The sequence below is a fragment of the Esox lucius genome, chromosome 19 (genome assembly GCF_011004845.1).
Source record: "Esox lucius isolate fEsoLuc1 chromosome 19, fEsoLuc1.pri, whole genome shotgun sequence".
NCBI classification, from domain to species: Eukaryota; Metazoa; Chordata; class Actinopteri; order Esociformes; family Esocidae; genus Esox; species Esox lucius.
Window position 1 is genome coordinate 76,766 of NC_047587.1, and position 25,676 is coordinate 102,441.

A 25,676-nucleotide genomic window follows, 5' to 3' on the forward strand; every position below is an offset into this window, starting at 1 on the left:
TTAAACTTTGAATCTCACTGACAGGTTATCTTGATTTGCATGTTTCTAAGTCTTTTCATTTGCATTTGTATGTGGATTGGTGTTAAGTCAGTCTCTAATCCTCTCCTTTTTTTTTTTGTCTAATCAGGGCTAATCTGGGAAAGTTAAGCTGCTTTGATCTCATCCATCCATGCAGTCAGCATTATTGTTAGCATCCTTCATTTATTTTTTATTTTTTTGCATATTTTTCCAGTATCGTTTATTGTTGCAGCATTGTTCAGCATTGTTCATTGTTCAACATTGTTCATTGTCTCTAGGCATCTCTACGGTGCCTTTTTGATTGTCCCCAATTAGAGGCATGCAGTCAGCATGATTGTTAGCATCTTTCATAAAAAAAATTCTTTTTGCATATTTTTCAGTATTGTTCATTGTTGCAGCATTATTCATTGTTAAGCATTGTTCAGTATTGTTCAGCATTGTTCATTGTTCAGCATTGTTCAGTATTGTTCATTGTTCAGCATTGTTCATTGTTCAGCATTGTTCAGTATTGTTCATTGTTCAGCATTGTTCATTGTTCAGCATTGTTCAGTATTGTTCATTGTTCAGCATTGTTCATTGTTCAGCATTGTTCAGTATTGTTCATTGTTCAGCATTATTCATTGTTCAGCATTCTTCAGCATTGTTCATTGTTCAGCATTGTTCAGCATTGTTCATTGTTCAGCATTGTTCATTGTTCAGCATTGTTCAGTATTGTTCATTGTTCAGTATTGTTCATTGTTCAGTATTGTTCATTGTTCAGTATTGTTCATTGTTCAGCATTGTTCATTGTTCAGCATTGTTCATTGTTCAGCATTGTTCAGTATTGTTCATTGTTCAGCATTATTCATTGTTCAGCATTCTTCAGCATTGTTCATTGTTCAGCATTGTTCAGCATTGTTCATTGTTCAGCATTGTTCATTGTTCAGCATTGTTCAGCATTGTTCAGTATTGTTCATTGTTCAGCATTGTTCATTGTTCAGTATTGTTCATTGTTCAGTATTGTTCATTGTTCAGTATTGTTCATTGTTCAGCATTGTTCATTGTTCAGCATTGTTCATTGTTTAGCATTGTTCAATATTATTTATTGTTCAGTATTGTTCATTGTTACAGCGTTGTTCAGTAATGTTAATTGTGCAGCATTGTTACAGCGTTGTTCAGTAATGTTAATTGTGCAGCATTGTTCAGTATTGTTCAGCATTTTTCATTGTTCACATTGTTCAGTATTGTTCAGCATTGTTGATTAGCATATGCTGTGAGCATACTCTGTCATGTCCTCCCTCCCCTGAGGTGCTCTGTTTTGGTTACTCCAGGTTGTCAGGGCAACGCATTAAGGGGCGTGGCGTCACTCTTTTGAATAGAGCCGGTACCAGCTGTTCCCTATACCCAATCACACACCTGTTCCCTCTTGGCTCATCACCGGCTGTATATCTGAGGAGCCCTGACGACCCGTCCCTGCCGGATCGTTGATCCACATCCGTATGTGTCACGGCTCAGAACTAAATCCCTGAGATAACTTGCTTGTCGATCCCACTAATCCTGTTTCCCTGTGCTTGTAGGAATCTTCCTGACAACCTTCACCAGCCCGTGTATCGACCTCCTGCCTGTCCAAGACTGCTCTGCTCAGAGGTGGGGGACTCGAGTCACATGACTTGACTCGAGTCTGACTCGAGTCACAATTTTCAGGACTTGTGACTTGCTTGATTAAAGTATCAAAATGACTTGACTTGACTTTGACTTGAGAACAAGTTACTTGAGACTTGACTTGAAGTGGAAGACTGACAATGACTTGAATTTATAATAAACAAACAGCAATAAAATTATTTTATATGTTGTGACATCAGCAGCACTAATCAGCTTAGTGCCTTTAACGCTGCACAATTCAAACCGCGCCAAACATGGCAGACAGTAACGTTAGTCGAGCTCCACAAATAGTATCGTTTGGATACAAGGACTTTGAACTGGACCGTGTGAATAAAAAAAGATTGGCCAGATGCTAAATATGCAACAACGTCAAATTTCATTCATCATTTTAAGAACCACAAGGAAAGGTAAGAAAGTAATCTCTTTATATTCAGTTTCACTAAGATCTATAACGATTAAGTTACTAATGTAATGAATTAATATTTTGTTTGTCATAATTTGGCCTTGGTTGCATATTATGTTAGTTTTTTTCTTATTAGAAATGTGACCATTATCATTACTGAATACATCTGGTAAATAGATGTAAGGGAATTTGACTATAACAGTGGCATAGCCTGAATTTTAATGTTGATGGGCATCTTAAAATGAGCGGGCATGTATATTATTACACGTAGGCTATAATGTCTGTATTAAATGTGCGCATTTTCAAGTGTTTGTGGACTGCGCTTGGAAACTAAAAAGCATTGTGCTTACACCATAACAGTTAACTTTACTGCATGAAAGGCTAACATGGAGGCGCTGATGTGATTACTAGCACCTAAACATTTCGAAGAGTTTAATTTTTTTACTCATACAGACAAGAATAATTACAGCGTAATTACATATTAGGCAGTTTTTCCAGTCACAATAATTAGTTTATAAGGTTGTTATTATTAGCCCTTATTACATGGATTGGCTGAATTCCAGTGCAGAATGCGTGTTATTTCTTGATAACAGACCGCTGCCATGAAAAACAGCGCGTTGCTATGGATGCAGCAGGATTCTAACCAAAAACGGAACGGTGTTTGATTTTGAAATCGAGCTTCTCACCGAGCGCACGTCAGAAACCGAGGACAGTGTGTGTGTGTGTGTGTTCATCTCTTTAGTACTGTGACTTGACTTGACTTGAAACTTATAAGGACTCGACTTGACTTGCTTAGGGTGAACCCTTGACTTGACTTGCTTGATTTATCTGAACTGTGACTTGAGACTTGACTCGAGACTTGATGGTTAAGACTTGAGACTTGCTTGGACTTGACCATGTGTGACTTGTCCCCATCTCTGGCTCTGCTTACTCCCTGTCTGTACCTCTGCCGACCGCCCGTGTACCGAACCTCTGCTTGCCCACGACTACCCTCTCATATTAAATTGATTTTCACCGCACTCATCTGGTCTGCGTTTGGGTTCCTTTCAGATCTGACATACTCTTTTTACAATCATTTTTGGTAGTATATTCCATTTTCAAAGTTGCAAAATCTTTGATTGTGCAGTAATTCGCTAAAGACATCCATGTCCACACTGCCAACGTAGCTTAAAGTTTCTCTCGGTTTGATGTAATGACTACAATTTCCTATGTAATCAGAATGTACTATACATAACAACCAGGAAGTTAATACCAGGTGTGCTCTCTCTCCAGTTTCCCACATCACTTAGGCACACCATGCACATGCACACCATACACAAGCTTGCTTCCTTCTGTGTGTATGTATCTGCATTTACAGCTTCATCTTCAATTCAGTAGTATAGGTTTACTATAAGATTTAACAGTATATTTTACATTTTAGTCATGTAGTAGATGCTCTACTGTTATTACTTTGATATGCTTTCACAGACATCCTTATGCTTTCACACGCATTAAGCTCCACCAAGCATATTATAAAAGTATATTAAATTTTTTTATAAATCTTTCTGTCCTCCTTGTCATGTGCCATTCAGGATTTTAACCTTGCAGATTTGGTCAAAGATCAAAACTGTCTGGTCCTGGCAGGGGGCCTCTAGACATCTCTATGTGCCTGGGGGCCACAGTCAGGGCCTGCCGTAGAAGTGTCTCTAGGCATCTCTACGCTGCCTTTTTGATTGTCCCCAATTAGAGGCAACTGCCCCACGTTGTCTCTAATTGGTGACTCTATTTAAGTAGTGTTGTGGAAATTCTGAAACCTAATGCATTCTTACTGATTAAAGGACTGAGTCCCATTGTTTGGATGTGAAAATGAATGTGTTAGAGAGGGATCTGGTATTTGTCCTAGGGGGCATTCTAGATTGGTAACAGTAGATTATAGGGTTAATCATCTGCCTATCTGCAGGTTGTCCAGATGCTTTGTGTCCCCCTCAAGGGTTGAGGAGGATACCCAGATGGGGAGGACAACATGTGACTTGTTTGAAACTTAGGACATGATAGAACAAAGGGAATGAGTTGTATTGACATACGACAGATGGGCAGCATCTTACCACACCACTTTTCCTCCCTTATATACTGATAATTGACCTGTATTGAGTTAGAGACTCCTCGGACAATTATGTTTGTAAGCGGTTGACGCGTCTCTCTTATTTGCAAATAATAATATTAAAATGGTTAACTTGTGCCTAGAGACTTTCGTCTCTGTACTTCCTTATTAAAGAGTTCTGACCGATGGAATTACCATCACAGTAGCCCTTTCAGTCATTCAGTTTGTGGATCATTGTTTGTGCCAGTTGTATTGTGCCGCAGTCAGTAGTTTGCCTCTCCTTTTGTTATTTTTGTGTGTTACTCGCTCTACGCATCGTGTTCTGCCTGCCTTCCACCGTGACAGAGACATCCTCTGATTCACATCTCACAGGAAGTCCTGGGGAAATCATACTTAATGGTTTAATTCATAACAGATTTTTTAAGTTCTCAAAATTTGGAGGGGTAAACTAGATTAATGTCCAAGAACTACACATCTTCTCCATCCCTGAATTTTACCTCTGAAAGCATTGTGTCCTTCTCCCCTTCCTCGCCTTCACCATCACCCACTCCATCACCCACTCCATCACCCACTCCATCGAGCTGCAGTTAATGTAATGCACACAGACACACAAGCACCTGCACATTAATGGAGTGTCCTTTAGGAGTCAATAATCTTTCACAGTAACCTTTTACAATACATACCTGTGTACTAGAACCCTTGGGGAAGTCAAATACCTCAGTCTTCCTCAAACACACAAATCTACTTTTAAACTGAAGAAGTTAGTCAAATACCTCCCTCTTCCTCATACATAAGATTACAATTTCAATCAGAAATATTATTCCTCTAACACTCATCACATTTGAGAACAAGGAATTAAAATACCTCAGTCTTCATCAAACACAAACATAATTTGAGGATGAGGAATTTAAATTCCTCACACTTCTTCAAACAACTAAACTTTGAAAATAAGGAAAATACCAGTCTTCCTCAAATGCACAAATCAAATTTGAAAAGGAAGAAGTTGATTACCTCACTCTTCCTCAAACACCAAATAACATTTTAGGATGAGGAAGTAAAGTACCTCAGTCTTCCTTTTTTCTCCTCTCTTCTTACTGCTTCTCTTCTCCTGAAGGATTGCATCATACTCTGGCCTGGGAATGTCCTGAGAAAAAAACATATACACTGAGTAGACACACAAACACAAACACACGAATGGCCATTCGAGGCTTCATTACTGTTCTTATAGCAGCAGGATATTATGCTAGCAGTGCTAACTCAGATTTTATTTTTCAAAATAAAAGGCATTATTAAAATATCTAAGGCAATATAGTTAACAATCTAGTCTTTACATGTTTAATGTCTGTATCCAATGTTGTTCTTGTCTGTTCTTTTTTACAGACTAGAATGTTAACTATATTGCCTTGTACATTTCAAATGATGGCTTTTATTTTGAAGAAGATCTGAGTGCAGCCGGCATAATTTTCAGCTGCAAAAATAATGCTAATGAAGCCTTGTTCTGCCATCACTACACTCACATGCTGTTTCTTTGAGGAAATTGCTCAACCAACTTGGAATACCTGATGATTTGATGCAGGCCTTTTAACTTGCCTCAGAAGTTTACATCCATTGTTGTTATTACAGTCTACATACCCCCGGATGTTAATGCTAATCTAGCAATGAAAGAACAGCTGGCTGCCATTAGCAAACAGCAGACGGAACACCCGGATGGTGTTTTTGTGGTTGCAAGGGATTTCAACCATTCAAATCTGAAAACAGTTTTTCCCAAATTCCACCAAAATGTCTCCTGCCCCATCAGAGGAGACAATAGACTAGACAAACATTCCAGAGGCCTACAAAGCCATTTCCCTCCCACACCTGGGTCCATCTGACCATCTCTCACTGTTCCTACTCCCCAAGCATTTACCCCTCATTAAACGTGTGAAACCATCAATGAAGGCAATCAAAGTATGGCCTGAAGACATGTTTTCAGTTATTTCACACGTTTTTGTTAAGTACATAATTCCACATGTGTTCATTCATAGTTTTGATGCCTTCAGTGAGAATCTACAATGTAAATAGTCATGAAAATAAAGAAAACGCATTGAATGAGAAGGTGTGTCCAAACTTTTGGACTGTACTGTATATATACACAGAAAAATGGTCTCATTCCTTTCCGGAGCTGTGTATATATATTATTATTATTATTATTACAGTTGTTACACACACGTCTATCTCAGGGACCTTAGTGCGACTACATTAATCCTTTATCTGCCTTGTTGCACATCTAGAATGCCATTTAGAAATGTCCATTTGTACCCAAACAACCATTATCCCACTTATAACATCCACTATACCTAATACTTTCTGCCCTCCTCTATTTGCCTTCATTGCACATTTAGTATTATAATTTGTACTGCATTTGTCTACATTGCACATTTAGTATTACCATTTGTACTGCATTTGCCTTCATTGCACATTTAGTATTACCATTTGTACTGCATTTACCTTCATGCACATTCCATCTGCACATTCCACTTGTAATATACATATACTTAATACTTGCACATTTTCTGCCCTCTTCTATTTGCACTTCTGGTTAGATGCTATAACTGCATTTTGTTGTACTGTACTTGTACTGTTCAATGACAAAACAATGTAATCTAATCTAAATAAGGTAATAGTAAGAACAAATTCCATATAAAAGAAAAAAATATTCTAGATCAATCGATCTAATTTATTTATAAAGCTGTTTTTACATCAGCAGTTTTTAAAATCACAACACCCAGCCTGAAACCCCAATGAGTAAGCAACAACAATGTCAATGCACAGTGGTTTTCAACCCCTAAAAAGGGTTGAAACTAAGGAAGAAACAGAGAGGAACCAGGCTCGTAGGGGTGACCAGTCATTTTCTGGTTGTGCCTGGTGAACATTTTAGGAATACAAATTGGACAAGGACAACTGTACAACATTGCTTTGCAGATCTGGAGATGTGCGAACACCACTTCACACTGGAACAACACTGTCAACCCCAATATATGTGTTTTAGTCAAACTGCACAATACTATCACATTACCAGCACAATACTATCAAGTTGAAAAACCACAGCCTATGTGAAGTACTCCTACCTGCACTCGATCCTTCAGAAAGCAGGGAAAGATAACGACAACATTAACATCTCTACCAGATAAAGAAAACATTAACATGTCCAGCAGAGAAAAAATTTAAAATAATAACATATCAACCAGAGAAAGATAACAAAATGTGCATATCTATTGGCAAATGATAAAAGCAACATACATACTAAGTTTTTTCTGAATCAGCCATTGCATTCATGCTCTCATTTAATAAGTATATTGAAACCAGAGTATATTTGCATTACGTTTAGAATCCTTTCCTAAAATAATTGTTTAAGCCATCAAAAATGCAATAATTTAAGTGTTTTGTGGTAATTTGAAGTTGTGCAGTTAAGAAAGCATCTCTGGTTACCATGAAGATTACATGTTTAATCAAGTGGACACAGATAGATTATTGCTGTATTAGACCCTGAAGCGGGTCATAATTCAGTTAAATAAGTGTTTTATTTTACCCTGAATCGGGTCATAATTCAGTTAAATAAATGCTTTATTTGACCTTGAAGCAGGTCATAATTCAGCTAGATTACTTCTGTATTAGACACTGAAGTGGGTCATAATTCAGCTAGATTATTTCTGTATTAGACACTGAAGCGGGTCATAATTCAGATAGATTATTTCTGTATTAGACACTGAAACGGGTCATAATTCAGATAGATTATTTCTGTATTAGACACTGAAGCGGGTCATAATTCAGATAGATTATTTCTGTATTAGACACTGAAGCGGGTCATAATTCAGATAGATAAGTGCTTAATTTAACCCTGAAGCGTGAACTCCCATTCGACATATTGTCTGGCAGTGTGTCAGAGTCTGGTCTGTGTGAGCTAGGTCACAGAATGAAGTTAAATTATCAAGTATATTTAACTTGTTTTCAGGTTAAAGATTCTAACCATCCTTAAAATAAGGCACATTTTTCATAACAGACTAGAATTTTTGTTTTTAGAAAATATGCCTTGAATATCGTGTAATTTGTCTTGTTTCATTGGCAGATTATTTCACTAATTTCAAGCAAACAGCTCCTCAAAAATAGTGAAATTGTATTGTTCCATTAACAAAATGTTTTGCAGTGTATTAACACATCATGTGTGAGTTTGTGTGCGTGTGTTTGTGTGTTCTTACCTCCTCGTCTTCTAAGCTGATCAGATCCCAGGCGTGTTTCAGACACATCTGTCTCCTCTTCCAGTGCTCCAGAAAAAAAGCAGCTATAAACAAACGCATGAACACACACATGCACACATGCATGCACAACCAAATATTAAACCATACATACACACCTCAACAATGTTAAAAGGACCTTATTGTCAAAGCTTCCAGCAGGTTGCTAGTAGTGTTATATGCCATGAAGGGACACTTAGTAGGTAGGTAAAGGCTTTTAGATGGTTATATGTACCCCAGAGAGACATGAAGATCGCAAAAAGTGTAGTTGCTCCATTGTCAAACAGGTAGGATGCTCGAGTTAACGAACACACAGAACTCAGCTTCCAGTAGTCACAGACAGCATCACACAGTGGGCACATGGTGAAGTTAAGACTGTCATTACATGTCTCCTGGCTGAAACACAAAAACAATAATCACACTCCACAGTGGACACAAGGTGAAGTTAAGACTGTCATTACATGTCTCCTGGCTGAAACACACAAACAATAATCACACTCCACAGTGGACACAAGGTGAAGTTAAGACTGTCATTACATGTCTCCTGGCTGAAACACACAAACAATAATCACACTCCACAGTGGACACAAGGTGAAGTAATCACATTCAAAAAACACCCAAAGTAATTCATGGTAATTGGAACTGCAAGTTGTCATTGGAAAAAGTAACTCATCACTTAATCAAATCTAATTTGTATCTGCAGTTATCACCAAGTACCCAGCTGAAAACACCAAAAAGATACCAGCCTAAAAACATAAACGAGACTAGACTAAAACCCCAAATAGATAGCTGAAAATCTAAAAAAGATATACATTACAAGTTCTAACCCCTACATTTATTTGTAAAATGCACCGAACAACACAGCGTCATCCTGCACAATGAAATTATTATGACATGGCACCCGACACCTACATAGTAAGAGTTAAGAAAAAGATATAAGTAAAATATATAGCAAACAATTAGTAAAGTAATAATATACATAACACTGTAAAACTACAGTAGCAGCAATTAAAAAAAAGAGTACTGAAAAACTAGCAGCCAATGGGTATATAGATATGGCAACTATGGCAATAATATGCAAGTAAAGCGATAATATAAAAAATATACGTAACAAAGTAAACTGGCAGCAACCTAGGAGAAGTAGGATTGGGAAAATGCACAAAATGGGAAGGGGTATTGAATGTTATAGATACATGAGTGTATATGCTTATGAATGGAACATGAGAGGGAATATTCTAGTGTACATTGAAAGTACCTCAAAAGACATCAGAGCATCCGGAATGTTCATGTGTGAACCTAAAGCCCCAAATAAATAGATACCAGTCTAAAAACCCAAAGACATAGTTACCAGTCTAACACACCAAAGAAATAAATACCAGACAAACACCAAATATATACCTGCCTAACACTGCAAAAAAATAGATCAGCCTTACACCAACCAGAAACCCCAAATAAAAAAATACTAACCAAAACTCCAAAGATAGAGATACCAGCCTAAAATAATCAATGCAGCGAAATTAAGCAAAGGCATGTCGATAAAAGAAGTGGGACTAAGGATAGTATTTATGTGTGTGTGTGTGTTTACATGTGAATAGGAAACATCCCGAAAATGTGGTTTAATCAGAAAAAGGAGAGTAAAATTTTCCTATCTAAATTATTAGGCAATCTTTTGGATTAAGTGTTATGAGCATAAGATGAAACTGATATGTTTGGAATTACGGTTAGAGGCATTGAGGTACGTTTTTTTGGGTTGTGCTTGGGGTTGTGTTGAGATAACAGGCAGGGTTAAGTTGAAATGAAGTAATGTAAGCTATTTGGGTTAGGGTTAAAATAATAACAGTGCACCCAGTCGAGTCAAAAGAGAGATTCGTGAAATTATTTATTGAAAGTTGAAGCAATGTAGTCTCAGTTGTGTTCCAGTGTCATCTCATCATTAAATGGTTGTTCTCACCAACACAAGATAGGCATCAACATAGAACAATACATTTAAATTCTACAACAAAGAGGCCACTATCATGACACCCCTCAAGCCTAATGGTTAATTACACAGTCACAGGCTTTGACAGAACGTGACTTCCTGAGAGCGTGACTTCCTTTAGAGCTGACATATGTGAATGTGCGTGTGCGCATGTGGGTGGGTGTGTTTGTGTGCGTACCTGGGCACATTGGTGTCAACAGTGAGGATCCCGTAGATGAACACAGCCAGCCCAAGTACAGATGGAGGGACCAGCATACGGGTATACACTCCCATCCAGGCAAAGTACAGACCGATTGCCTCCCCAAAATATTTCCTGTTACAAGCCACAGGTAATAATAAACAAGACACAGGTGAAATGTATGGGTAATAAAGGTATGGGTTAATAAAGAACAGCAATTTGAACAGAACACAGACATACAGACAAAAGAGACAAACCACGAACAGTATAAACAGACAAGCAGATAGACAGGCAGGAGAGACAAGAGATCGACACTAGAAAAAGACAGAAAAACTAAGAGAGATGAGACAGACAATAGACACAGACAAGCAGACAAGAGGAAGAGCAGCCAGACATACAGTAGAGACCAAAAAGCAGAAAAAAAGGGAGATGAGAGACATACACGAGAGACAGACAAGTGGACAAACAAACAATAGAGATGAGAAACAGACAGTAGAGACAGACAAGCAGATAGAAGGACAAGAGAGATGAGAGACAGACAGTAGAGACAGACAGAGAAGAGCGATCAAAGACAGACAGTAGAAACAGACATGCAGACAGAGAGACAGATAGTAGAGACAGACAAGCAGATTGACGAATGGACAAGACAGACGAAAGACAGACAGTAGAGACAGACAAGCAGACCAACAAACAGGAGAGGCGAGATACAGACACTAGAGACAGTCAAGCAGACAGACAGACACTAGAGATGAGAGACAGGCAGTAGAGACAGACAAACAAGAGAAACAAGACAGAAACAGTGAAGACAGTCAAGCAGACAGACATACATAAGAGAAAGATAAGCAGAAAAACAAACGAGACAAGATACAGAAAATAGGGATTGACAAGCAGACAGACAGACAGGAGAGATGGAAGTCAGACAGTAGAGACAGACAAGCAGACAGGAAGTAGAGACAGACAAACAGATACAACAAACAAGAGGGACAGCTTACAGACAGAGACTGACAGTAGAGACCAAAAAGCAGACAGACAGGCAAGAAAAACAAGAGACAGACAATGAAGAGAAACAAGCAGACAGACAGACGGGAGAGACCAAAAAGCAGAAAAAGACACGAGAGATGAGAGACAAACACGAGAGACAGATAAGCATACAGACAAACAAGAGCAATAAGAGACAGACAAACAATAGAGATGAGACAGACAAGCAGACAGGCAGACAAAAGAGATGAAAGACACAGTAGACACAGAAAAGCAGACAGACAGACAAGAGAGATTAGAGGCAGACAGTAGAGACAGAAAAGCAGAAAGACAGACAAGACAGACAAGAGACAGACACTAGAGACAGTCAAGCAGACAGACAGACAGGAAAGACGATAAACCAAAAGACAAACAACACGGACAGCTGACAGACAAGAGAAAGACACTAGAGTCAGACATGCAAACAGACAGACACTAGAGATGAGAGACAGACAGTAAAGACAGACAAAGAAGAGAAACAAGACAGAAACAGTGAAGGCAGACAGGCAGACAGGCAGACAGACAGGAGACATGAGAGACAGACAGTAGAGACAGTAAAGCAGACAGACAGACATAAGAGAAAGATAATTAGAAAAACAAACAAGAGAGACAAGAGACAGAATATAGGGACTGACAAACAGACAGACAGACAGGAGAGATGGGAGACAGACAGTATTGACAGACAAGCAGACAAGATGTAGAGACAGAAAAAATCAGACAGACAAACAAGAGGGACAGCTGACAGACAGAAACTGACAGTAGAGCCCAAAAAGCAGACCGGCAGGAAAAACAAGAGACAGTCAGTAGAGACAAGCAGACAGACAAGAGAGATGAGAGACAGACAGTAGAGACATACAAGCATACAGACAGACAAGAAAGATGAAAGACAGACAAGCAGACAAACAAACAAGAGGGACCGCAGACAGACACAAGAGAGAGCATAAACAGACAGTGGTGACCGAATAGCAGACTGGCAGACAAGAGAGACGAGACAGATAGTAGTGACAGACAAGCAGACAGACAAAAGAGATGTGAGACAGACTAAGAAAGAAAGAATAGACACAGACAATTAGACAAGAGAGATGGGAGACAGTAGAGACAGACGAGCAGACAGACAAGAAACAGATTTTGGAACGTATCACTTAATCACTCTGACCCATCTCTGAGTGATTAAACAATTATACTTAAAGGAGTTTGCCCAAAATTCATATTTGGGTAAAAGTCCACTTACCCTGAGTTGTTCCTGAAGGCACCTAGTCATATTTTAAAACAATCCATTATTCAGCTTTGTCCCTTTAGCATCATTAGCATCGTCCAAATTCATGAATGGAAACGGTGCATCCCACTATAACAAAGCGGCATTGCAATTGGAAAACTACTCCAAAACACTCCAAAGCAAGACTAGTGGTGTTGTGTACCTCAAAGAACATGACAATGTTGTATTCCCCAAATTAAAGATTACATTTCAAATAAACTGGTACTTTGTTTACTGGTTAGTATGGTTCACAATCGTATCAATCCACAAATTATTTCGGTAAGAGGAGGTGTATACGTCACAGTAAACAGAAGTTAATATTCGCTAGCTAGAAAGCAAGTTACCTATTTTGTCGATGATATTCACCTCAGACAGTCAAACTTTATTTGCTTGAGAGAGAAAAGAAAATACATATGTATCATGTCTGAATATGACCAGGGACAATACTTTTTTATGAGGATAGAGCCTTACTCTTTTGAACAAGAATACAGAGGAATAATTCACCAAACTAGGCTTGGACAGCAGCTGAGGAGGGGGAAATAGTGAACCAGTTAATCCCAAACCCTTTCCCAGAATATCCAGAGGTTGGTTGTGTGGTTGTGCGGCATGCAATCTAAGGCCAACTGAAACAGAATGCTATCATATAAACAAGTGGGAACTATTAATGCCCAAGTTTATTGGCCCATGAGTGGCCCAGTCCATGAAGCTAAACTCATTCCAAGATGTGTGGCTGACCATCCGGATTTCACCCCCCTCATAAGTCTTTGGGTGCTGGAGACTTTTTACATTCCAAAAATAACCTGAAAAATACATTCTAGGCCCGAGGGACCCAATGGCCAGCTCTCAAAATAGTAAGTAGCTACCTAACATTAGCAAACAAGTGTGTAAGGCAAGGCTATTTATTTGAATAGCACATTTCATGCATGGGGTAATTCAATATTATTATGCCTAAAAATGTAATAAAAGGTTTTAGAATGTCTCTTGTCAACTGTAGGTTTTTATATTGATGAGTCCATACCCAATGTCTTGTGATCAGATGATCTGTTTATAGTCAAATGTGCTACCTTTCTGCTTTGACTCAAGCAGCAAGCTATGTTGCTATTTTGCTATACAGGCATTTATCTGATAAATGTATTTTTGGCAACTATGTTTCTAAGTTTCATAATGTCATTGTACATCCTAACTGCACTGTTTAAGCATGCTGTACATCATCTTAAGTATGATGAGCAACAATGCAAAAACAGTCATCTCTGTTCATTCAATCATGTGTACAGTATCTATACTGAGCTAATCTAACCCTAACCCTAAACCCCTTGGATGTAAACCTACAGTCTGGTCCATTGTTTTTTAGTGCACAAACGTGGACTCAATTTCTATTCGACTGATGTCAACAAAGCTAATCAGACAATAGTAGACACCAAATGTATCTGATTTCATTTACTGAACCACTTAGGTTGCTTTTACAAAATTCAATTGACCTGTATATCTAACTACCTGGTATGTCAGTGGTAGAATTAAGTGTTACAAGTTGAACTTTTTCATCTTGCCTCAGCCAATACAGGCTTATTGCATACACGATTATGTTGGAGTGGTCTTTGAAAGGAGAAAGGCCTCAAAAAGATTACCATAAAGTTCTGCCATCCTGTGTGATTACCACCATCTGACACAAATATCCATCACAACCTGGACAATACATCTGATTTGTAGAAGCTGATGAGGCGTTGATCTTTAAATTATTTTAAATGTCACCGTAATTGGACTTGATATTCCCAACTATCCCTCCATGAACTGCCACCTTAACGTGGTGGAGGGGTTTGAGTACCCGAGTGACCCTAGGAGCTATGATATCTGGGGCTATATGCCCCTGGTAGGGTCTCCCAAGGCAAATAGGTCCTAGGCATGGTGCAGCCGGGGCCCCACACTGGAACCTGGGCCGCCTTCCCTTGGGCTCACCACCTGCCGGAGGGACCATAAGGGGTCGGTGCGTAGAGGATTCGGGCGGCAGTCGAAGACGGGGGCCTCGACAACCCGATCCCTGGACACAGAAACTAGCTCTAGGAACGTGGAACGTCACCTCGCTGGCGGGGAAGGAGACTGAGATCGTGCGTGAGGTTGAGAGGTTCCGACTAGAGATAGTCGAGATCACCTCTACGCAAGGCTTGGGCTCTGGAACCACACTCCTTGAGAGAGGATGGACTCATCACCACTCTGGAGTTGCCCATGCTGAGAGGCGGCGGGCTGGTGTGGGTTTAATCATAGCTCCCCAGTTCTGCCGCCATGTGTTGGAGTTTACCCCGGTGAACGAGAGGGTCATTTCCCTGCCCCTACGGGTCGGGGATACGTCTCTCACTGTTGTTTGTGCCTACGGGCCGAACGGCAGTGCAGAGTACCCAACCTTCTTGGAGTCTCTGGGAGGGGTGCTGGAAAGTGCTCTGACTGGGGACTCTATCGTTCTACTGGGGGACTTCAATGCCCACGTGGGCAACGACAGTGACACCTGGAGGGGCGTGATTGGGAGGAACGGCCCCCCTGATCTGAACCCGAGCGGTGTTCAGTTCTTGGACTTCTGTGCTAGTCACAGTTTGTCCATAACGAACACCATGTTCAAGCATAAGGGTTTCCATCAGTGCACGTGGCACCAGGACACCCTAGGCCGTAGGTTGATGATCGACTTTTTGGTCGTTTCATCTGACCTGTGGCCGTATGTCTTGGACACTCGGGTGAAGAGAGGGGCGGAGCTGTCAACTGATCATCACCTGGTGGTGAGTTGGATCCGATGGCGGGAGAGGAAGCTGGACAGACTCTCCTGTCAGAGAGATCTTTAACTCCCACCTCCGGCAGAGCTTCGACTGGATCCCGAGGGAGGCTGGAGATATTGAGTCCATGTTTTGAGGACCATGTTCTCCACCGCCATTGTCGAAGCGGCCGCTCTGAGCTGTGGCCGCAAGGTCTCCGTTGCCTGTCGAGGCGGCAATCCCCGAACCCGGTGGTGGACACCGGAAGTAAGGGATGCCGTCAAGCTGAAGAAGGAGTCCTATCAGGCCTGGTTTGCTTGTGGGACTCCTGAGGCAGCTGACGGGTACCAGCAGGCCAAGCGGACTGCAGCCCGGGTGGTTGTGGAGGCAAAAACTCTGGCCTGGGAGGAGTTCGGTGAGGCCATGGAGAAGGACTATCGGCTGGCCTCGAAGAGATTCCGGCAAACCGTCCGGCGCCTCAGGAGAGCAAAACAGTGCCCTACCAACGCTGTTTACAGTGGAGGTGGGCGGCTGTGGACCTCAACTGGGGATGTCTTCGGGTGGTGGAAGGAGTACTTCGAGGATCTCCTCAATCCCGCCGTCACGTCTTCCAATGAGGAAGCAGAGGATGAGGGCTCAGAGGTGGACTCGTCCATCACCTGGGCTGAAGTCACAGAGGTAGTCAAGAAACTCCTCTGTGGCAAGGCACCGGGGGTGGATGAGATCCGCCCTGAGTACCTCAAGTCTCTGGATGTTGTGGGGCTGCCTTTGTTGACACGCCTGTGCAACATCGCGTGGAAGTCGGGGACAGTGCCTCTGGGATGGCAGACCGGGGTGGTGGTCCCTCTTTTTAAGAAGGGGGACCGGAGGGTGTGTTCCAAGTACAGGGGGATCACACATCTCAGCCTCCCCGGGAAAGTCTATGCCAGGGTACTGGAGAGGAGAATATGGCCGATAGTAGAACCTTGGATTCAGGAGGAACAGTGTGGTTTTCGTCTGGGCCGTGGAACACTGGACCAGCTCTATACCCTCTACAGGGTGATGGATGGTTCATGGGAGTTTGCCCAACAAATCCACATGTGTTTTGTGGATTTGGAGAAGGCATTCGACTGTGTCCCTCGTGGCATCCTGTGGAGGGTGCTTCGGGAATATGGGGTCCTGGGTCTTTTGCTAAGGGCTGTCAGGTCCACATTGCCGGGAGCGCCCCAGGAGCTTGGTCCGCATTGCCGGCAGTAAGTCAGACTTGTTCCCAGTGCATGTTCCGGATGCCTCTTGGACGCCTTCCCGGGAAGGTGTTCCGGGCCCGTCCCACCGGGAGGAAACCCCGGGGAAGACCTAGGACACGCTGGAGGGACTATGTCTCCCGGCTGGCCTGTGAGCGCCTCAGTGTCCCCCCAGAAGAGCTGGAGGAAGTTTCTAGGGAGAGGGAAGTCTGGGCATCTCTGCTTAGACTGCTACCCCCGCGCCCTGGCCCTGGATAAGCGGAAGAAGATGGATGGATTCCCAACTATAACAAATTCAACTATACATTTGTTGTACTGCAACTATGGCAGTACTATATTGTACTAGGTGTGACAACTGCGCCCTCTGCTGCCTCTCCTCCCCCTGCAGCAGACAGGCTCCAGCGTTCAACGTCACCGGCCTTCTGACACCACCGCCCATCTCATTATACATTTCACCTGTGTCTTGTTTAGCGCACCTGGTTCTCATCCTCATCATTCCCCCCAGTATATATGTTCCTTCTGCTTCCCCTGTCTTTGTGTGTTATTGTCGCTCTCCATTTGTAAGAGCACTGTTACGCTTGGCTACAATTAAACAAACAATAAGCATCGCCTTGGCATCCTACTTCTCCTTCCTCAAAGCCATCACACTAGGCTCACAAGATTCTCTAAAAAATGACATGGATTCTGATTATCGATTACATGCTTTTAATAATAAACTTCTCATGTAAACAGTGAGACAATTTCTAAAAAATATTTATTGGTAGGCCAACATTCAACAATAACTCCAAATTTGTTTAACAGCAAAAAACTATCATATGTACTTTTTTCAACAACAATGGCACTAAGTTGACAACATACAAAGGGATTTTGAAAATATCAATGTTTACATAACATAAAATAGGTATGCTTATCCACCACAAATCGAATAAAACAGCCAACAGTCGTACTAAAAAAAGTTATACGCTATTGCTATGCAGCACTAAACAAAAAAAGCATTTCACTAAAATTGAACAATAATAAACTTCTGAAATGCCATATACTTTCTTGGCTATATTCTTTAGGCTGCCATTTCTTTTTACAGATCTTACGTTTGCAAGACAGTCACGGCTCTACAGCCACGACACGGTACAGTCCTCATTCGAAACCATACGGAACGCTGCCGAACTGCACAGCCCCGCAACCTGGTTAGGAGTGTAGCAAATTGCTCCCTCGCATCCGCCTTGATTAATCTCAGACCACTTTATTTTATTAACATCAGCCACGTCTGGCAATGCGGAATATTTATGACTTCTTGTCGGGCAACTTGATACGTTTCGATTCTATATCAAATAATATTATTTGAAGTTCACATTATTATGGGAAATTAATTTTTCTGATGGGTCTCCACCTTGCTTCGTGTATCGACTGAAATTACATAGTCAATAGGGCTAATTTGGATACCTTATATGGGTAATTGTTGGCGTTCTTTGGGTGGAGACCGTATGCTCGTTCGCAGAAGTATAGTATGGGTATGATTTCTTAATGGAAGCATGCGTATGTGTTGTGTACGCCAGTTTGATAAATCCCAATAATTTTGTGTGCACGCAAATCGTAGGATTTCCACATAGGCCAGAATTTAGTTTGATACGTAAGTAAGATTGATACATGAGGCCCCAGGTCCTTTGGATTGTTGGTATTACACATTCAATCCTAATATATTCTGTGATCAACTTATCAGATGGTTATATTATAATTTAATGGATTAAGAACAATTGCGAGAAAACAAATAGATTAATAGGACCTTAAATATCGCCCTGATCGGGAGCTCTAAAAAACACCTCCTTACATGTTCCCGCTCACTAGTGCCTGAAGTAACTTGTTGAGTTTAAAGTCACGTCCACCTCAATGACGTCATTGCCAAAGAACAGAAGCTGCCTATGGTGGCTAGAGGAAATAGTTTGCTAGTGCCAGTTTGAATTCACCAAACTCCGCTGGCTCTTTTATCAGTATGCAATAAAAATAAATAAAAAATCTACCCTAGCGTGACAGATCACTGAATGTACTCTGAAGTGTTTTGCAGTGGTTTTCCTCTTTCAATACAATTATAAAATGAGTATGTGCCTTAAGGAACAACTCAGGGGACTTTTACCCAAATATGAATTTTGGCTAAACTATTTCTTTAAGGTTATACTAAGGTTATATTGGATTAAATAATTGTTTTATTCCCTCCATGAGGAAGAGAAACAGAAATGTAAGCTCTCACACATCTGATAAAGACACACTGCTATCAGAGGAAATGATGTGGCCTGCAACAAACTGATATGATATCAGGCAAAGGAAAAACTGCAATGTCAAATACAGACAAGAGGAACAGATAGATAAAAAAGACATGAGACAGATAGACATGAGATACTAATGATAGAGACAGACAAAAGGACAGCTATTAAAGATAGACAGACAGGAAACAAGGAAGCTAGACAGATGAGAGAGACAAGAGAAACAGACAGATCCTACCTTATTAGGTCTAATGGCTGGTATTTAAACATGACTCCATAATTGGCCCACTCCTCATATAGGAGCTGAAATAAACAAATAAGTGCATGCAATACAGTAGTTAGGAAAACTCCCTAGAATGAGCAGAACCTTGGAAGAAATTTAAAAGAAGACTGGCAAAGTGTTGCGCCCCATTTTTGTTAATCCATAAAAGTCACTGCACCTAACCTTATGTATAATGGGAATGAGATTTCTCTGCTGCATAATTATTCTACCTCGATGGCTGCTGCTGACATGATGTAGGCTGTATAATTTAGCTAGCTAGCTATATGTGCTGTACTGCTCCATAATATGCGCTGTTATGCAAGCTAGCTATATGTGCTGTACTGCTCCATAATATGCGCTGTTATGCAAGCTAGCTATATGTGCTGTAATGCTTCATAATATGTCCTGTAATGCGAGCTACAGTGGATATAAAAAGTCTACTCACCCATGTTAAAATGCCAGGTTTTTGTGATGTAAAATAATGAGACAACGATAAATCATGCCAGAACTTTTTCCACTTTTAATGTGACCTATAATGTGAACAATTCAATTAAAAAACAAACTGAAATATTCGAGGAAAAAAAACAAAAAACCACTTACAATAACCTGGTTGCATAAGGTAGCACACCTTCTTATAACTGGGGATGTAGCTGTGTTCAGAATTAGCCAATCACATTTAAACTCATGTTCAATTGAAGTCATTACACACCTGCCATCATTAAAGTCCTGTATTCTTCATATGAATGGGCTATGGGGTAGGGTGGCAAGACGGAAGCCTTTTTTTACAAAGAAAAACATCCAAGCCCAGGCTGATGTTTGCAAAATCAAACATCAAGTCCCCCAAAAGCATGTGGGAAAATGTGTTATGGTCTGATGAAACCAAGGTGGAACCTTTTGGCCATAATTCCAAAAGATATGTTTAGCGCAAAAACAACCCTGCATATCACCCAAAGAACACCATACCCACAGTGAAGCATGGTGGTGGCAGCATCATGCTTTGGGGCTGTTTTTCTTCAGCTGGAACTGGGGCCTTTGTCAGGGTGGAGGGAATTATGAACAGTTCCAAATACCAGGCAATTTTGGCACAGAACCTTCAGGAGTCTGAAGAAAGCTGAAGATGAAGTTCACCTTTCAGCACAACAACTACCCAAAGAACCCATCCAAATCTACAAAAGCATGGCTTCACCAGAAAAACAACATTTTGGAATGGCCCACCCAGAGCCCAGACCTGAATCCAATTGAACATCTGTGGGATGATCTGAAGAGGGCTGTGCACAGGAGATGTCCTCGCAATCTGACAGATTTGGAGCACTTTTGCAAGATGTGCCATCCTAATAGACTCCTACCCAAAAAGACTGAGTGCTGTAATAAAATCAAAAACAAATGCAACCAGGTTACTGTGCGTTTTAAATTAGAATTTTTCCCACTCAAAGATTTCAGTTTGTTTTTAAATTGAATTGTTCATGTTATATGTCACATTAAAGGTGGAAACAGTTATGACATGATTTATCTTTGTCTAATTCTTTTACATCACAAGAACCTGGCATTTTAACAGGGGTGTCTAGACTTTTTATATCCACTGAAGCTATAAGTGCTGTTATGCTTTATAATATGCGCTGTAATGTGAGCTAACTATATGAGAGGTAAAGTTTGCAAGCCACAGTATGAGCTGAGATATCTCTATTGTAATGCTCCATAATATGTGCTGTAATTCTAGCTATCTAGACTTGCTGTAATTATAGCTATCTAAATGTGCTGAAATGCTTGCTATTAAGACACATAGAAATATAGAAAACAGGATTTATTTCTTTCTTTGTAAATAAATGGAGAAAAGCTTCTATGTGGAAATGTTTAGATGCATTTTAGACTGGCAATGTAAAATGCTACTTTGAAGAATTACAGGAAGAGAACTGTCAACTTGTCTCTGCAGTGCCAACTTGATAAAGAAGCAAAGGACACCTCGCAAAAGCAGTAAATACCAGTCAGCAAAGCATGACATTGTTTCTTTCCCACAACATAATACATCAGGGATTACAGCCATTTGTGTCACTTTCTGAGAGATGCCCAGTCATCAAACAGTCCAAGGGGTTCCGTGAACCTGGGAGACCCGTATGGAGGATTTGATATTTAGCAAACAGAAAAGTGGACTTGAAGTGGGAATTTTCCTCAGACCCTATTTGACCCTATGTGCAACTTCTGAAAAGAGAGATCCAGAGATCCAACTTATTTTCAGAGATCCAACTTCCTCCAGGTATCCTGAATAATAAATAATTTACACTCCCTTAATAATACTAAAGATCAAGGTTAAAGTAGATGCTGCTGCTTTAGTATTACATAATGGCCTGAACATCGCTGACCAATCACATGAGCTCACTTGTCTGTCGTTCCTCTGACCTCGCCCTCCTTTCCTGGTGAACGAACCCTGTGGAAGAAACACAGTGTTATCTTGGACACCTGATCTTAACTTCTATAGTGGAACATAGTGTCTGGACAAAAGCAGTCATGCCTTAGACCCCTGATCTTAACATCTGACCTTTCGGTCTGTTGTCAATGCAATAGAAATATACTTACATCATGCAAAGGGAAAGCAGAGTTATAGACGCCAGTAGATAATAAAGATGAGATACCTGAGGAGCAAGAGACAGATGAGGGAAGAAAGGAAGGGCAAGAGAGCCAGAGGAGAAATGGATTGACAGAGATGGAGGGGGGTATGGGAGGGAGAAGGAGGGAGAGAAAGGGGGAGGAAAATGAAAGGTGAATTGCGGGACAGAGAGAGATGGGGAAAAGAAGGAGGGAGGGGGGGATTAAACAAAGACTGATATTCCTGAGGTCTGAAAATAAGCACTTTGATTTGATTTTTTTTTTTCAAAGCAATATGCGGCAACTATAGATTTCCAAAGAGGCCAAATAGTCGGTTCCCAAATTGCAGGTGCAAAGGTCACAAAAACTGCTAAATGATTCAATGTGTCTAGGAGAATAGTTTCCAAAATTGTGATACCAGATGCCAAACATGAACACATTGCATCACCATTGAAGAAAAGTCTAAGCTGACTGTCCGGGTTAGACAGACACTTAACAATAGGGTTAGCCTCAAACATTACCACAGAATTGAATCAGCACCTCTGTGACATTTAACAATAGGATTAGCCTCAAACATTACCACAGAATTTAATCAGCACCTCTGTGACATTTAACAATAGGGTTAGCCTCAAACATTACCACAAAATTGAATCAGCACCTCTGTGACATTTAACAATAGGGTTAGCCTCAAACATTACCACAAAATTGAATCAGCACCTCTGTGACATTCAACAATAGGGTTAGCCTCAAACATTACCACAAAATTGAATCAGCACCTCTGTGCCATTTCCTACATCTCGGGCAGTCCATTTTGTAGGACCAGGTGTATGCAATGAGGCAAACACTGTTTCCTTATGATGTTCCAACATTATAATACATATAAAGTTCAAGTAGTTTATTTATCGAATGCACCGAACAACACAGCGCCATCCTGCATCCTGCAATGAAATTCTTGTGTCATGGCACACAACATCTACGTAGTAAGAATTAAGAGATATGTAAAGCAAAAAAATATAGCAATAATATACATAATATACATAAAAATGTAAACTAGCAGCAATAAAAAACATTTTTTTAAAAAAAGAGTAGGATTGGGAATATGAACAATATGGGTAGAAGTATTGAATATTATGGGCATTATGAGTGCAATATACCTATGAATGGTACATAAAGAATACTCTAATGTACACTGAATGTACATAGGAAGACCATTTGAAATATTTATGAGTGTTCAATTATGATCATGGATCAGTGTTGCTGTTTAAGGGGGCCTTATGGCCTGAAGGGAAAAAACTGTTTATGAGTCTGAAAGTGCATTCTCAGATGCTCAGGAAGCATCTCCCAGAATATACTCGGTGATGTGCTTCGGCTCCCTGCTATTGTGAAAATAGCAATGCCGACAGTTTTGAGTACAAGCTAGGACACAGTATCTCTATTCCTGTGTTTATTAGAAATAGAAGGAACCGTGAGCATGCAACCCATAAAGTAAACTTGTCTAATCTGTTAACTGTAACACGTCAATCTACTCATCCAGGAACCCCTATTATATCTATTAAGCTGGCTTTACTTAATATCAGATCTCTCACCATCAAATCATTCTTGGTAAATTACATTATAATATCCTACAACCTAGATTTGATGTTTCTCACTGAAACATGACTAACAGAAGATTGTAGTACTACTATTCTTAATGAGACAGCACCCGAAAAATGTGGCTATATGAATACGTGTCGAAATGGTAGGAAAGGAGGAGGAGTGGCTGCCCTATTCAAAGATACATTCCAGTGCAAAGAAAATACACTAGGTAATTTTATTTATTTTGAATACCTCTGTTTTACATTGAAGGGTACCCCCAACATTTTGTTTTTAACCATTTACAGACCTCCATGATATTCTGCAAATTTTATTTATGATTTTACTGCAGTACTCTGTTATATCAATTGATTATAAATTGTTAATTGTTACAGGGGATTTTAACATCCACATATATATACAGTACAGACAATAATGGCAAAAAACGTTTTGCACTACTTGACACTTTTGATCTCACTCAACATGTGAAAGAGCGCACACATACTCAAGGCCACATTCTAGATCTGGTTCTCTCTAAAGCTCTCAATATTTCCTCTGTCATGGTTAAAGACTTGGCCCTGTCTGATCATTTAAGGTACATTAATGATAGTACCAATGCTCAGTTTATTGAAGCCATAGCTATCTCTCCAAAAATAAGTGCTGAGTCAGTTGATGTACTCCTGGATAATTTTAATACCAAAATATTGAATGTCATGGATCGTGTTACACCAGTAAATGTAAAGAAAACTATGAGCAAACAGAAAACACCATGGAGAACCACCATGATGGTAAGCACCCTGAAAAGAGAATGTAGGAAAGCTGAACGTAAGTGGAGGAAAACTAAAAAATCTATAAACAAAGCCTTGGTAGCTTCAACAATGAGTTACACAGGGCCAGACAGCAACATGAATGATCAACAAGAAAATCAACAATACCCAAACTCTATTTGTCATGGTCGACAAGCTTACAAACCCAATAAAGCAGATAGCATCAGAACTCATGTCCACTGCGAAATGTAATGATAAAGTATTAGACGGAACATCAGAACTACACAGTCTAACAAGGACTCTGTACCGTCAACACGACCACCAAGACATAACTTGGTTATTATGTCAGATTTTAATAAAATGTTAATACATTTGATCAAAAATCCCTTGAGGAAACAGTTCGACATCTTAAAGCTTACACTTGCTGTCTTGACACACTGCCATCAGACTTTTTTCTTTTTTAACTCTATAACAATGGGCCTACAGCAAATAGTTAATAGATCTCTGCAATCAGGCATTTTCCCAACGTCTCTAAAAACAGCTGCCATTAAGCCCCTATTAAAAAAGAGAACACTGGATGTATCTATAATGAACAACTATAGACCTGTATCAAATCTCCCTTTTATAGCCAAGATCATTGAGAATGTTGTCTTCAATCCGCTTAGACAAATTTCAGTCAGGTTTCCGATCTTACCACAGTACTGAAATGGCCCTGATTAAAATTTTAAATGATATACGGCTGAATACTGATTCTGATGAAATAACAGTTCAGGTTCTATTAGATCTCAGTGCAGCATTTGACACTGTAGATCATAGGACACTTATAGATAGGCTGGAAAATTGGGTAGGCCTCTCCGGGAAGGTCCTTGATTCGTACAGATCTTATCTAGATGGCCGGAGTAATTTTGTCACCATTGGTAATCATGAATCTGATAGGGTGGCTATGACATGGGGAGTTTCACAGGGATCAGTTCTCGGACCGCTTTTGTTCAATCTCTATATGCTACCTCTGGGCCAAATTCTACAGAACAACAACATTAACTACCACAGCTATGCCGATGATACTGAAATATATATGGTTCTCGAACCATATGACAACAGCTCAATAGACTCTCTGTGTCACTGTTTAGGGCACATAAATACCTGGATAAACCAAAATTGTTTAAAATTGAACCAAGATAAAAAAGAGAGCTGAATTCTCTGGCCCTTTAAACCAGGGATCAAGTGCATAATCTTGGTGTTCTGACAGACTCAGAACTCACATTTAACAGTCATATCAATGCAGTCACCAAAACAGCATTCTGTCATCTAGAAAATATAGCCAGAATCAAAGGCTTGGTGTCCCAAAAAGACCAAGAGAAGCTCATCCATGATTTTCTCTCTAGTTGGGTTGACTACTGTTATGGCCTCTTAACTGGACTCCCAAAAAAGACTGTAAAAC

At 40.3% G+C, this 25,676-nt stretch overlaps 1 protein-coding gene across 2 annotated transcripts in view; it reads right to left on the bottom strand.

Moving 5' to 3' along the window:
- LOC105029374 (anoctamin-1) overlaps positions 1-25,676 on the bottom strand; it is a 90,463-nt gene that overhangs the window by 35,436 nt on the left and 29,351 nt on the right. For both annotated transcript variants that reach the window (XM_010902697.4, XM_034288456.1), the window contains exons 8-16: positions 21,888-21,943; positions 21,691-21,738; positions 19,293-19,357; positions 10,570-10,704; positions 8,649-8,809; positions 8,378-8,460; positions 7,250-7,261; positions 5,206-5,286; positions 4,640-4,723 (exon numbers count right to left, since the gene is read on the bottom strand). In XM_010902697.4, the coding sequence (XP_010900999.2) occupies positions 4,640-4,723; positions 5,206-5,286; positions 7,250-7,261; positions 8,378-8,460; positions 8,649-8,809; positions 10,570-10,704; positions 19,293-19,357; positions 21,691-21,738; positions 21,888-21,943 (725 nt within the window). The remainder of the gene's footprint in view (positions 1-4,639; positions 4,724-5,205; positions 5,287-7,249; positions 7,262-8,377; positions 8,461-8,648; positions 8,810-10,569; positions 10,705-19,292; positions 19,358-21,690; positions 21,739-21,887; positions 21,944-25,676) is intronic.